Genomic DNA, 15,995 nt, shown 5'->3' on the forward strand with positions numbered 1-15,995 from the left:
TACAATAGAAGAATCAGCAAAAAAAGCTTTATTTACCACTTTTCTTGTCCATCATTTGTATTTTTCAGTGTCATGGACTCTATGTTGTCTGTGTTCTAAATGCTGGCAGGCTGTGAACAGAAAAACATATGTCATCACAAATTTACATACATTTGACCATCAAAATCCTGCAGAGCACTATTTAAATCATGTTAATAGCTTTAAAATAAGAGGAAAGGCTTTGAAGTTTAAATATATGAGCTAACATGTATGTTTTCCAGATTTCTAGGACTCATACTGTCCTTTAAAAAGAATGCTGCCTCTCAAAGGCCATAAATACACTACAACACTGAGCAAATCAATGACACCTACTTAGAGAAAGACCATTAGGGTGCAACTCAGTTTTATTTATCCCAGATGGGGATGGCAAGAAACTACCTCACAATTCATACTTGAGTGAAACAGGCAATGGAAAACAATTCACAGATATTTAAAGTTTCTTATTCACAAATAATATTAATTGCTTACATCCTCTAGATTCTATTCTGTTCTGCATGCATTGCCAGAAATTGGTGCATAATGACTGAAGTGACCTTACATTAAATGTGGAAAACTGTCACATTAGGCATGCGAAGTGTATGCAAATGAGATCTGTTACAGAAGGAAATCTGTAGCTTTGTATTGGTTATGAAGTGAATAGCAAAAGACCGAAGACGTCTGCTGCTTTTCAGACGCATGCATTTCTCAAGCAACAGATTGCTCTCAGTGAGATTCCTGCTGAATTATCAAATCATCTCAGCTCGTGAAAACTGTGTAACTGATAACAGAAAGTGCACTGTAATTATTAATGTTGGATGTAGTGTTGACAGCCGATCCATTAGGGCCCTGAAGATGCAATTATTTTGTCTAATGAAATATGAACCCTCAACAAGTAAAGATAATCTCTTTTAGAAAGGCAGCTTCAGAGTAACCACGGTGAAAATCCTGAGGGCATGTTTGTGAATCTTAACTACCTCCTGTGCTCACGAGAGAGAGATTCAGCCAGATGTGGCATATGGGACTGATTTTGATCTTGCAATCTGGGCCAGAGGCTTGGAATTCGGACTAAGGAAGGTTTGAGCATTTTCGGGAAAGAGATTTTCTTCAAAGGTGTGGGACAAAAGTGACTCTAGAAAGTGGATCACGGGATAGTGGCTGGAGGTCCTGACCTAGAGGCACTGGCGTAAATATGAAATAGCAGTGGCCTGTTACATTCTTCAAATTATGCAATACTTGTGACCCACACAATATAGCTTTCAGACGGAGACAATTACTTCTCTCAATCCGTTACTGAGAAAGCTGCCTTTGGGAGCAAACAAACTCTGCTTGTGAGTGTGGGATGGACTTTAGAGTGCACAAAGAGAGAGAAAATATGCTTTGGTTGCTTTTTAGAAATGGGCACTATGCCATGGTTCAGTGGAGAGCCCAAACACAGCAGGAGCAAAAGCTGCATTACAGAATGGCAGTCCGGCGGTGTGGACCAGGTCATCAATCAAACCACTGGAGAGCCCAAAATAACATAACATTCTTGCACTACAACACTGTAGAAAAATTTGATGAGATTCCAAATAAGCTGCCAATTGTAGATTAAAGAAAGAGAAACACGACAAAAATACTTCAAATCTAAAAGAATAATATTCCAAACATGTAAAAGAATAATATCCTAAGGTGGCTGAGCATGCATCATGTCCAACAGTTAGAATCTTAAATTTATGATGCTTTGATAGGAAACGCTTTGAAATTCAAAGGGAATTCCACCTCTGTGGGGAATGGTTCACAGTGTTGGTGATAGGAACCAGACAGCTTCCAAACTGGTGAATACTGACGCCTGAGACATTGTTTTACAATATTTTTAACTAAAGTTTCAGCCCAAAACATATGTTTTTTTCTAATCTATTCATGGCGAAAATGTATAGGCAGGTCACTGTGAATAAAACAGTCCTCGGTGAAAAGATAAAAGCGCAGAAGACAAGTGTAGCTTCACTGTTTGTACTCTGTAGTAAATAAAATGGCTATAATTGGGTTGTAGACTGTAGTTGTAGATTGTAACCTATAGTTCCACTTCACGTTAAACTACCGTGAATGACCCTTAAGTTTTGAAAAATCGATGGAATTTCCCCTTAACGTGGCAGGTGAATATGAAAGTACACCTTTCCTGTTCATTTCACACGATGAATTCTAGTCAGAATGCAACCTATAAAAGTAGCCTTTTATAATTAGAGTCCTCAGCTTATAAACAGTCTGTGTTCATTCTTATGACGCTGCTGGAGGCAAACTCCAGAACAGTGTGATTCTGAGCTTGACTGACGGCTGAATCCTCAAAATCCGACACACTGCAGCAAGCACAGAAAATATACAGCTTCTTAACTCCTTGTGGGGGGTGCAGGAACAAGGAAGCGAAGGGAAGGGATCAGGGGCATTCCCTGCCCTGCAAACACTTAATGCCACACAAATACACTGCCTGTCCTTGAGTCTTCATTAGCCGAAGCTGGAACGCTTGTAATTGCTGACTAAAGTGAAGTTGCCCCCCCAGACAATTATTCGCATGGAACCAAGCACCAAAGCGCAGTTTGTTTAATTAGATACTGAGAGAGAGAGAGAGAGAGAGTGAGAGAGAGGGACAAAGAAAAGAGTGAGAGAGAGAGAGAGAGAGAGAGAATATAGCAGGTCAATACGAGTCAGAGGGGAAATACCCTAATGAAGAGGCCTGTATATTACCTTCCGTCAACTTTACATGGAACAAGACATTTTACTTCATCAAGTGCAATAAAATGACTACAGCTACCCAAAGCTAGACTGCATACAATCTTTATTATGCAGTGGCTAACATTTATCTCTGTGGACCACCTAAATTTGAGCTCTAATTGAACGTCACTGTTTATTTTGTAATTCGGCATGGATGAAATTAAATTAAACTAATCAAATAACAGAGGAAGTGAGGGAAGAAGGAATTTGATTTGCAAGGCTGTGACTGCATAGATGTCTCAGACATACACACACACACACACCTGCAGGCAGGTCTACAGGCTCAGCAGCTGCACCAGTGACCACCGATGAGTTCTGCTGAATTGTCGGGAAGAAACAGATCCATACAGAGCTGCAAGCAGAAGCAGAAATGGCAACTCTAGAATGCCTGCTGCTATCAGTGTTTACCTTACTGTGACCCTGACACTGACATATCTGCTCTGAACACACACACAAGGTTGTGTTATTCCCAGACCAATTGAAAAATGCTTATACTCTGCTGTTGTGCAACTGAACCTCAAATACATTTCACATTAACAATGTTATAAACACTGAACAGTATTTCTTGGACACTTCATTTAGCATCTAGATTTCACCTTTTATACAATTTTAAACCCATTAAACATTCAATAATACAATCGATGATTGTAACCACCTCTTTTATTTATTTCAGTCCTTAATTCAATTCAGTTAAATCCAACGTATTTACTGTCAGAAGAACTCTGATGGAATATTTATTGAGTTTGACATCTACTGTAAGGTGCCAGTTTATTAGGTACATTTACAGACACTTTGGGGGGCCGGGGATCAAAGGGAAACATGGCAAAATGAATGTGAATTAATCTTAATTTAATTTATAGCTTATTGCAAGAACTCTTACCAATTGGGACTGTGTGATCATGCTTCAGAGGACACCAAATGTAGAGTTTTTCTGAAAGCTATATGCCCACACAAAATTTTAAACCACAATCTCAAGCATGCAAGTCTGCAACATTACCCACTATGCTATCTAATAGCTGTGATTGCCTTGCAACTCTATTTAAGAGCTCCACATAGCCTTGCACAAATTCATTTTTATATTTGCAAAGGCGGTTTAGCAAGTTATTAGTACCCCTTACTGCCATTTGACTGAAAATTATGACACAGTGTAATGTGATGCTGGATGATCAGTGTTTTATTGGCTGGATTTCCCGTGCAGATGTGATGCATGTGTCCACAACAGGTCAGAGTTCCTGAGTAGCAGGGCTGTTTGATTCCAGAAATTTTGGAGTTGATTCTGATTCCTTTTCCAAGTGATGGGAATCGAAGGTATCAATGAGACAAAGCCCAAAGAGTGTGGAGCTGACATAACTACGATTGGGAACGCTGGTATAAAGAGTGATAGCATGATAAAATATTTACACTGTGTGTGTGCAGATGCAAGCAAACTTCAACATCTATGAGTGGAATCAAGTCCAAAGCTTTGGAGTCAACTCTCAAATCCAGAATGCCTGAAATCAAGGTACTGATTCTTTTTGGGATCGACTCCTGGCCCTACTGATGGGAAATCTCAGACATTGATACTGCACCAGAGGGGGCACCCAAGAGCAATAAAGCTTTGTGGATCCCGAGGAGACCCAAAAGCACTTTTCCCAGGGCAATGCTGAGCTGACCCTCATTGACTCAGAACTTGAAGAATGGTGATTGTTATATATGCTGACTAAGAGAGCACTTGTGAGGACCAAAGGGCAGGGGCACCACCCAAATAAAATCTGGTCAGTGGTGGTCTTATGGTGGTCCCTTTCCACTGGATGGGGTAGAGGGTGGCTGATAAATTGTGCATGAGTTGGGCTACAGTCAGCAATTGTAAACCTACAAAGGGCACCTACAGGGGGTTGTTTCTAATAAAATGGCCAATGATTGTAGATACAGTATCTAATAAACTGGCAACTCAGTGTATCATATGTTAAATAAACATGAGAATATGGTAGGCAAAGAATACAGAATGAACTGTCCAGAAACTGGCTAACATTTAAGGCAGGGATTTGGCAGTCAAGCTAGTATGTAGTGCCTCCTTCTCTCTCTCTCCCTCTCTCTTTTTTTCTTCCACTCTTCCTATCTAATAATGACAATAAACAGGCAGAGAGTGGGCTGTATGGTAGGAAGTGACCGCTCACCAATCTTGTCCTCCCTGATGGATCTAACTACTGCACAGGGCTGCAGACATCTGGAGGAGGGAGATGAACACAGAGCATCTGTTCTTCAGAGATGAGAAGAGTCCTGGAAAACATGAGGGAGGTAGGACCACCAGGGAGACACTGTATAATTAATGAGACACACAGTACATATATGTGAAATACATGTGAATAAACAGTGCTGTGCAAAAGTCCCTTAAGCAAATTATTTACAACCATTTATCTTGGGAAAATTGTCTGCCTTTTACCAGCAAAAACACAAGGTATCTTTAGAATAGATGCAAATAACCATAAATAAGGTAAAAAGTAACAAGATTTTTATATTTTGAAAAAAGTAACTGATATCTTGAGCTAGTTTCAAGAACAAAGTTTGCTGGACTCCCTCAGTCATTGCATGGGTCTGTTAAATTACATCACCAGCACACTTGATTTAACATAATGAAGCACCGATTAGCCAAACCAGGTACTGGATGATGACTACAAATAATACAGGGCTGACACAAAAAGAGTTTTGGAAAAAAATAAAATCTTAGATAAACAGCTTTTTTATTCTTATTTTCTCAGGTGTCTAAACTTTTGCACAGTACTGTATATTGTACATGGAACAGTAACATGCAGACATCTACGCACTCAGATGCTCAATCACATCCCTCCATGCACACAATTCAGCTGTATTAGAAACAGGGGAGAGAGAGCCCACGGCACTAAGATTGTGCACAAGCTTTCATTAGACATGTGAGGCGACTGGCTATAAATTATTTAGTCTAGCCCCGTAGCTAATGCTGCTCCAGCACCAACAGGAAAAAAATAACCAGCAATGACTTCCCGTTAGTTCTCCATGGATTTGAGGGAGGGAGGGGAAGAGAGAGAGAGAGGGAGAGAGAGAGTGAGAGATCGAAGGAATATATCTGGTTAATTAGCGCAGGAGGCTAGCAGCACGTGTGAAGTCTGGGCCACATTTCCGAGGTGTCTCTTCAGGGGAAAAGGAAGAGAGCAAAGTAAGGAGGGATGCTCCGTGATGACAGGAGGGGTGACAGCAGTTGGGGCTAGGGGGTGGAGGAGAGCTAGCGCTAGTGAGTGACAGCAAAGCGCTTGCTGTGTGCGTGTGGATCAATTACTGCACTGTCACGTCTCGTGAGATTGACAAGATCCAACAGAAGTGAAACACACACACCCAGATTCTGATTGAGATAGCAATTACATACTAATATTAGTATTCATGCTCAAGTGCAAATGTGCAGCGCCCTGGCTTGGAATGACACGCACCGCGTAAAGAAAAACAAACACACCCTGCACCTGTAAGTGCTATTCAGATGTGATTCGTTTTACACAGAACAAAAGAACATGTAAGCATTTCTCAGTGATTTTATCCCTGTCTGAATAAACTATGTCAGTCATTTTTTACAAAGTTTTTAACTACTATAAAATGCACCACTGAAATAACCCGATCCAGTGTGAGTTGCCATACTGGTAAAAAAAAAAAAATGCTATTATGTCCTTTTCTTAAGAATGAAGGCACTTGAAGAACCATTTTCTCACATTCTCATTCTCAAATCAGGCCCTACCTCAGGTGTACGACTCATTAAAACATGTAAAATGCCAGAAAAAAAGGTTTGATTTGATGTGTCACTGTTGGCTGTAAATTCCCAAGCTAATAACAACACTAATGTCACACTGCATTCACTTAAGACAGCAAGGCAGGCGCTTAGGGTAAATAAAATAACAGCTAAATGTTTTTACATTTAGGCAAGGTGTGAACTGAGCAGCCACTCCCATCTCTGCAAATCATACCAATATCCCATGTAAATCGGTAATAAACATTACAGTCTTGTAGTAAAATTACATTAATCCACGTCGGCATGGAAAACCAATTCTGTTGTAATAGTACAATAGAGTAGTGGTCCTCAAACTGGTCCTCAGGGTCCCCACAGTCCAGCCCAACTTGCAACACTTGGGCCGTGCAAAAATTTGGACTGTCTGGAGTTCCCAGATGACCAGTTTCAGAATGTATTACAGATTAAAAAAATCCTAAATCAGTGGTTCCTATCCTATTCCTTGAGAACCCCCTGCCCAAACATGCCCATTTCAACTCTGGAGGTGTTTGTTAATTAGCAGACTAGTTGGGTCAGGTGTGTTTGGCACGGGGCAAACATTAAAATGTGCAGGGCAGGTGGTCCTCCAGGACCAGGGTTGGGAACCACTAACCTAAATGATGCTATACCCCTCTGCGTTCATGTAACTGTATCTCCACCACAGTCCGCAGATCAAGGCTGAACAATCCATCATTTAATTAGGCTTGTGAGAGTATGTGCAATATACCATCTTCCAAGTGCTCCCAAGTCATGACCGACTGACATGATGGTAGTATTGTGGAGGGCACGTGGTGCCGGGCAAGCAAGCAAGGGGGGGCGCCGGAGCACTTTTTCGGTGCACATACAAGAAACATGCCACAAACACTGTCTGACAGGCTGCTGATTTTGAAGCCATAACCTATTTCAGCACAGCAAGTAATGCGGTAACGTTACAGAGCAGATTGCTTAAACCAAGAAAATAAAATGCTCATTTCTTTTCAGTAACTTGCAAAGCTAAATTTATTCTATTTTTGTCTGGTATGATTTGGAAAAATCACACTTTTACCACCTATAAACCACTTCTTGTTTAAATGGCTAAAGCTTACTGTTCATGTTTCAGGAAAGAAAACATTCCGTGTGGAAGGCTGCAGCACGGCTTTATCTGTTTGGCAAACACAACCACAGTACAAAAAAAAATGCTGCCTCGTGCTGCTACAGGATGTTTTGAAGCCAGACAACATTTCAGGACTGATCTGGACATAGACTACACATTAAAATAAGACATAGATTATGAGGCACACATGCTTTCCTTTTGTGTCAACAAGTTGACATTTAAATCGTCCAGCTTGAAAACCATTACGACAGATACAATCTATCAGCGATTCTTGATACTAATGTCAGTCGATTTAAGTCCATCATTTATCAATACTGACTTTAATACTGATATCACTGACAGCTGCAATATGCATAATATAATCTAATATCTAAATGTAATGTTAATAATGTTTTTTTATTTTGTGGTGTGGCATGTGGAGTATCTTCACCACTCATAATCCAGGATGAGTGTTTCTGTAGGTGTTCTGATGAATGAAGGTAGCCAAGTAACCCACAAAAACGTGAACTATTTTAGTATAATGGTCTAATAATGTCACATTACTGATTCACCAATTTGTTTTAAAACATGATGCAAGATGTTCCGCAATTGATATATGTAGTAGTATAATCACAATCTTAGTATCAGTCTTTATCATGCAGCCCTACTGCACAAGCACACAAACACACACACTAAAGATGGCACAACACTTTTTATTTTCCATTACCAACATTAAAACCTTGAGTACTGATACTGATATAATATTTCTTCTTTAAAACCTACTAAGCGATTTTAAACATTTCTCTTAACCTGAGCATCTAAAAGTAGATTATTATACTGAGACTACTCAAACACTCTACTACCTCACAGGAAGAAACGCACATCATCATATTACACAATGTGACTGTGTGCTATTTTAAGGCCCAGCAGATATACTGGTTAGCCCGTGATACCACCCATGGTATTATCGGCATGCCAATAATTAGAGCCTTTTTTTGGTCGTGGCACTGCAAAGGATTTAAGCTCACAATCTCCTAATGATAAGGCAAAACACTAGAAAGATCATTATGAGCCATTTTCTGTTTAACTATCTGACAGCAACACAGGCTGGTAAATCACACAAAACACCGTCATGCTTAGTATTACAAAATCATATGAAACGCATCCAAACCTAACCTCATAACACAAAACCACTCTTTTTATAAAAAAAAACTAATGAAAAACAAGGATAATAAGTGGTGATAAACAGATACCAAAAGTGCAAAAACAGTGCTACAATATGTTTTTTAAGACTGTGAGTTTCTGTTGTTGAATTGATTTTAAGTAGAGGGATAATAGAGAACTGAGAATCTGTCACAGCACTGTTTAACTAAAATGACTGGAGTATAAAATTCAAAATGTAAAATCTAAATACAAAGTTATATCAGCCAATATTATCGGTTATTGGAAAATTTTGCCCCCTTAAATCAGTATCAGAATACGCCACAAAATTTTCAAATCAGTTGTGCCTCAGGTTTATCAGGCTAGATATGTTATAGAATTGAATCGGATTCAGTCTAATACTCCCCTCTGACATCCAATCCAGCATTTTCTGCTGATATCTGTCCGATACCGATATCCACTGATACTGCTATGCCATTTCTGATATACTAGCATAGACACACAAACAGCTACCGGTAAGTACTCAAGTTAAGCACCGAATGATAGGGAAGCGCCTGAGTATGAGAGTGAATGAAAGTCTGCATAGTAACAACAGCAGCCTACAGTGCTTCACTGCCACAGTGATAAAGCTACAGCACTATAGAGCAAAGAAAAAAAAGCCAGAAATCAATCAGCGCTCCGCTATACATTCACATACTGACAGTTACAATGCATACATGGTAAATGCAAAAACTGTACCACAAATGTGTATATATACACAGTAGATATGAAAAAATCTCCTTAGCATACATACTCTCTCACACACACACAAACACATGCACACACAGGGGAAATGAGCTGGCCGGCTGCCAGAGAGAATCGACGCCGCCGATCTAGCTGAAGAAAAAAAAGCCTGTCCGTTATTTCTGCACTGCAAACAGCAGCAACGGAAGCAGAAGCAAAACAAGCGGGCAGCACTGGAGCAGCAGCACGAGCATCACACACACACAGCTCTCACCTGGGATGTAATGCAACCTGCTATCCATGTGAGGGAGTGAGAGCACGAGAGCAATATAGAGGGAGAGAAAGAGAGAGAGAGAGGGAGGGAGCAAGCAAAAGCATGAGAGAGAGGGAGTGAGAGAGAGAGTGATGGGAATTCTCTCACCTGGTGTGTGTGGCAACCATTCATCTGCTCTCCTCTCATCCTCGCTTTCGTCAGCTGCTTCTCTCCTTCCTTACGATTTCAAACCTGACCATACAGGAAAGGAAAGAACAAAAAAAACGCAGAATGAAATGGTGAGGTAACATTGCCATGGAATGAAAGCAAAGAAGAGAGACAGGAAAACATAAAGAGAGAGAGACTGAGATAGAGAGAGAAAAGAAAGACAGAAAGAAGAGCATCAGAGAGAATATGAGAGAGATAGAGATGGAGAGAGCGAGTGAGAAAAGCAGAGAGAGAGAGAGAAGGATAGCGCAATGGGGAGAGGGGAGGGAGTTAAGAGTAAGACAGAGAGAGAAAAGAAAGGGAGAAAGAAAGATCAGAGAGTGATATAGATAGAGAAGGAGAGCAAGAGAGAGAGGAAGCAAGCAAGAGAGAAGGTGAGAGAGAGAGCTAGAGAAAGAGAAATGAAAGAGAAAGAATACACAATAAGAGTAATGATAGAGAGAACAGACAGAAATACAGATAGAGAAAGCTAGAGAAAGAGAAAAAAGAGAGCGAAAGGAAAAGAGCGAGAGAGAGCAAGCAAGAGTGAGACGGGGGAGAAAAAGAGGAAAGAGAAGGCGAGTGAGAGAAGGAAGATGAAAATGAGCAAGAAAAAGAGAATGACAGAAAGAGAGAGAGATACAGAAAGAGAAGGAGAGTGAGTGAGACAGCAAGAGAAAAGGAGAGAGAGTGAGACAGCAAGAAAAAAGGAGAGAGAGAGAGAGAGAGAGAGAGAGAGAGAGAGAGAGAGAGAAGAGAGAGGCTTATGGATAATACAGATAGCCACAGCTGGGTACACTGGCTGAAAAGGATGAGAGAAAAAAATGAACATAATAATATTAAAATTAACATCCTATTACACAAGAAAGATGAGAAAATACCGCACACACTCTTTGGAAAGCTCACTCCACTGTTGTAATCTCACCCCAACTCCCCCCACTTACACACATACATACACAGACTGAGAGTTAAACTCACTCGTGGAGCTGCCTCAGATGAAATGACCCAGTGAAAAGGTGATCTCTCTCACTCTGCCTCTTTCTCTCCTCTAGACCTTGTAAATATGACTGAACTTTGAGTGAACTCCCTCTACTCAACAGTGTAATCATTAGTGTTGGGTGGTGGTCAATAATTAACTGTGTTACGATAGGTCCCCTTTCCACACACGCAGTCTTACCCGCCCCCCCCAACACTAACTCCTCAGCCAAAGGCTTCAGGCATTTAGCCTTCTATCATCATTGTGTGTGTGTGTGTGTGTGAGCAGCATGAATCTATTTACATCAGCTCGCTTGACTAAACTTCATGATCAGTTTAAACACAGCTGAGTACATAATTCACATATTGTACACACCACATTATATACTTATATACATATATTTCACTGTATTTGACTATACATAATATTTCAATCATTTATGTATGTACCATTTAAAGATTTAAACTTTAAACACAGTTGTGTAAATACTACACTGTATATAATTACATAAACATATTTGAGTTTCAATCATTTCAATTTATTTTTAGCATCAAACAGGACAGTGCATAAGAGACCATCCTTCATTTATTTAATTTCCATTCAACATTCCCAATAAGTGCAAGTTATTAATTTCATATTCAGGAGATATTTTTGAGGTGATCAGATATAAGATAATCTTGTGTTAGAAAGAGAGGGAACCAAAGCAAAATAAGTGAAAAAAACAGGAGTTCAAAAACATGAAAAGAGAAAATGAGACTCTTAACAACCATGTGAGATCTAGTAGACCACCAAAACTGTCACCATCAGATAAACAGTTTAAGTTTTCATCCCTTAGAGATGAACATTTTTGCTTTCGCTTTCAGCTGCACTGAAAAAATCCACAGGTGTTTCTGTGCCTCCTTCCACTGTAAGAAGACAACTCAACCTTATGAGTCCGAAAGGATGTGTAACACACAAGAAACTGTTGCAGAGGACAGAAAACAGATAAAAGAAGAACAATTGCAAATTAAGAAACTTCTGGTGTTTTCAGAAGACCGGAGTGTCCTCCCCAAAGTCCAGATCTCAACATCAATGAATGTGTTTGGGATCACTTGGATCATGAAAAGCAGAAAATCTATCCAATGTCTAAGACTAAACTTTGGAGGTATGGAAAAAATCCCTGCAGGGTTCTTAAAAAAAAACTGAAAGCAAGTCCTGAAAAGAATGGAAGCTGTAATGAAAGCACAGAGTGGACACACTAAATACTGAAAATTCTGATATTATATTTAGTTGTTGACGCCGCTGTGTAATCTTCTATTAGATGCATGTGTTCTGCTTGTATTCTGCATGTCTTCTTGAAGAACTTGTACCTAACTGCTTTTTACCTGGAATTTAAATATATGAAGGGTGGTCTTTAACTTTTGCATAATACTGTATAAACATTTACTAGATCTAAACCTACATCTGTACAGTATGTGAGGCTCTATTCTGCAAGCACCATGTTTAAACTGCTGCACTTTATCAGGTGCTGTGCTTTGCTGTTCCATTTGGATGGGGGGGCATGCTGAGGTGGCCCCTTCCAGAGGAGGCCATTAAATTTGGAGAGGCAGTTGAGAGATTTGCCAATCTCAGAGCTGAAACGGCCTTGCTGTGGTTATATTTCACAGTGGCACTGAGTGAGTCATAGGCCAGTGTCACGGCCACAGTGTCGGAGGAGCAACGGGAGTGAAGGATAAATAGTGAGTGCAGACTGGCTGACCATATACAGCTCCAGGTATTCTCATCAACACCTTAGTGAAACACATTAACGCTTATAAACACTGATTACTCACATAACACGTACTATGTCCTGAGGAAACACCTAATGAGGTCCATTGCATGTACTGTGTTTCATGTTTGGGAGATTTATTTACCTGCAAGGAGGTGTCAAAAGATTGATGTCAATTGATGGTTCCTTAACCACATGCATAAATCAGAGACAACCCTTTGCTTATTCAATTTCCAGCCAAATAGGCAAAATACAAGTTAGTCATTTTTCAGCATCAGAAAAGAGCAGAGAACATTTATTTAAAACAAAATATATTTAAGAGAAAATGACACAGATGACTGGACTAAATATTAAATTCTTAAGTATTTAATGTGTCCACCCTTTATTACAGCTACCATTCTTTTTTGGAAACTTGCTTTGCAGGGATATTTTTCTACACCTCCAAAGTTCAGTCTTAGAAGCTGGTTGCATTCTCATAATCCAAGTAATTCCATCATTCTGTGATGTTCAGGTCTGGGCTCTGAGATGGCCAGTCTGCTGTTCTGAGAACACTTACATTTACATTTATGGCATTTGGCAGAAGTTCTTATGCAGAGCGACTCACAATCTGATCATTTTTACACAGGTAGGCGAGGGTAGTGTTAGGAGTCTTGCCCAAGGACTCTTATTGGTATGGCATAGGGTGCTTGTCCAGTCAGGGGATCCCCGGTCTATAGCATGGGAGGTAGATGTGCTACCCACTACACTATACCAGCCACAGAACATTGCTTATAAACATTCTTTGAGACCTATAGTGTTGAGTGGTCTTCTCACAGTGGAAGGATGGACAGAAAAACCTGTGGAGTTTTTCAGATCTGAAGTAAGAGCGGGGCTTGATTTTCTCCTCTCTCTCAAAGATGAAAGCTTTAAGTGCTGTTTATGTGATGGTGATTGTTTTGTGGTCTTGTATTTTCCAGTTTTCCTTGTTTTCCAGGTCTTGTATTTGTTAGGAGTCAATTTTTTTCTATATCGTGTAATCATTTTTGAAGTCTAGTTTTGGAAACTCCTTTTTTTATATTTATTTTTCTTTGACTTTCCCCTTGCTTATGCACATGGGTTATCTTTTAAATAATCTCCTCAGACATATGTCCTAAAAAATGAATAGCTTGTACTTAATGGCCATTTTTACTGGAAATTAAATCCATCAAGGGTGGTCTCTGACTTTTGCACAGTACTGTAAATGAGATGTGTGAAGAATCTTTCAAGAACCTCCACATAATGTAAACACAATTAAACAGTTTACAACCAAGCCAAGAACCACTTAGGAAGTTTTATTTATAAGACTGTAATGAAAGTCCATTTTCATTTCTCTTGTCTGGCTGAGCTGGACTGAAAGAACACTAACTACAAATACCATCCCCCCCTGAACTGTCGCTTGCTTTTAAGAGATGGAGTTCCACACATGATCACACACACACATACAAAAAGGCAAAAAGGCAGTAGGTCTGCTTGTTTTTCAAAGAGTCAGAGGGGAAGAGGAGAGAGCAGGAACAGAGTGCACGGGCAATCTAGCTCAGCATTGTTCGGAAAAATAGGTCACATGAAAACCCAGAGTCAAACACAGTCATCCACAGCGGCTGTAAAAAGCCCAAGACTTCACGTAGTGAATAGATTGTGCATTCACATACATGAAACATCTGGCCCTGTGTGTTATTTCAAGGTCCACTAACGCTGCCAGATATAATTTCTGTGTACTTCCTGTGGATAATATAGATTTCCATGTATGGCACTCACATTTGCTGCTATCTTTAGACTTCTCTTTGTACACTAAACCAGATCTGAGTGATCCATGTGTGTTTACACTGATATGTCCTGTGGTAACTAATGTATCATCTCAGCCAAGAGAGGAACGCACGCCCCATCCTCCCTCTTGTTCATATTAATCAGTGAGATAGTCAAATGACAGAGGGAGCTTCGCCATTCGTACCAAAACAGCCCCCGAAAAGACATGCAAAGCAAAAGAGACTGAAATCACTAAGAATTGTTTTCCTGGCAATTGCAAAGTCATTAAGCTCAATATAAAATGGATATGCATGATTCCAGACTGCACTCGCTCCCTCGAGGCAAAACTGCTTCAATAAACCCAATGCAAAGTAGTGTGTCACACATTCAGGCCTCTGGAAACATCTCACTACCATATATAGAAAAAACCTGCATATTTATCAGATTTCAAAGACTCTGGAATGTCTGTTTTCCATTCTCAGTCTTTCTCTCTTCCTGTGAATAGCAGGTAAGTGTTTTAGCAGTAGGAGAATGTCTCATGTAGTAGGATCCTGTCACAGATTAAACGTGTGGGGAAAACTACTATATTTCCATGACCACAACAGTTCAGTGAATTAAATGTGTGACTTAAAGGGCCAATATTCTGAATGTTTCTTGTATGGTTTATGAGGTACAGTTATGCTACATTTGTGTGGGTTTACACACCAAAAACAGACATAATACATTTTTCATGACCATTTCCCAACCTCCCTCTATTCCTCAGATTTAAACAGGCTGTTTCTGTGCCTTTAAGACTGTCATTTTTAAAAATGACAGTCTTAAAGGCAATGCATGCATCTCACCTCATTCAAAAAGCAGTCCAGGCTGAACTTCAATATAAATGGGTAGGCTCAACTTCTGTAGGCTGAGTGGTTTAGTGACATCCACCGGTGCAAACTCAGGAAGGGACGAAGTGGGAATGTCCTCTCCACTTTTTGAAATGAAGAGAGATGCTCACAGGATAGTCATGGGATGGTTGTTGGAAGAAGCACACAGCTGAGTTGCAAAACTACTGTCAAGTATGAACTAGTATATAACTGTCAATTACAGTTTAAAACTCATTTTAAACCCAAATAGATTTTTGCTCTGTTTAGCTGCAGTAAGAAAAGACAAAAAACAGAATCTGCCCAACACTTCTTTACTTCACTATGATTATTTGTAGACTTAATACAAGAGTTACTAACAGTCCTTCCTCTCCGTCAGACTTTTATGGACACAATGGAAAAAAGAAATGCCATAGTGATTGAAGTAAATCTCTATACTGATTATTTACATATATATATATATATATATATATATATATATATATATACTGCATGACTTGAGGAATGAATGGTACGTATGTTTACATACTGTGGCGGATGCCACTTGCTCAGGTTCGCAGAGGAGGCTCTGGAGGTGTAGTATACAGAGCTGTGCTGTGTGACCTGCCCACCTCCACCAATAGAGACTTTTAAATGTTGTTGTTTGTTAGTTAAGAAGTGTTTTATTGTGTTTCTGTGCTGGGTTATTGAGTGTGTTTTTGTG

General features: G+C 39.8%; 1 protein-coding gene across 12 annotated transcripts in view; it reads right to left on the bottom strand.

The window, feature by feature from the left end:
• kank4 (KN motif and ankyrin repeat domains 4) overlaps positions 1-15,995 on the bottom strand; it is a 67,396-nt gene that overhangs the window by 19,512 nt on the left and 31,889 nt on the right. For 6 of the 12 annotated variants that reach the window (XM_036570176.1, XM_036570180.1, XM_036570179.1 and 3 more), the window contains 4 exons: positions 9,907-9,990; positions 4,920-5,022; positions 3,027-3,115; positions 37-110 (listed from right to left, as the gene is read on the bottom strand). In XM_036570176.1, the coding sequence (XP_036426069.1) occupies positions 37-55 (19 nt within the window). In that variant the 5' untranslated portion in view covers positions 56-110; positions 3,027-3,115; positions 4,920-5,022; positions 9,907-9,990. Of the gene's footprint in view, positions 1-36; positions 111-3,026; positions 3,116-4,919; positions 5,061-9,906; positions 9,991-10,923; positions 11,029-15,995 lie in introns of those variants that run through there. The other 6 variants (XM_036570184.1, XM_036570177.1, XM_036570187.1 and 3 more) reach the window with 4 other exon arrangements.

This window comes from Colossoma macropomum, unplaced genomic scaffold (assembly GCF_904425465.1).
Source record: "Colossoma macropomum unplaced genomic scaffold, Colossoma_macropomum, whole genome shotgun sequence".
Taxonomy (NCBI): Eukaryota; Metazoa; Chordata; class Actinopteri; order Characiformes; family Serrasalmidae; genus Colossoma; species Colossoma macropomum.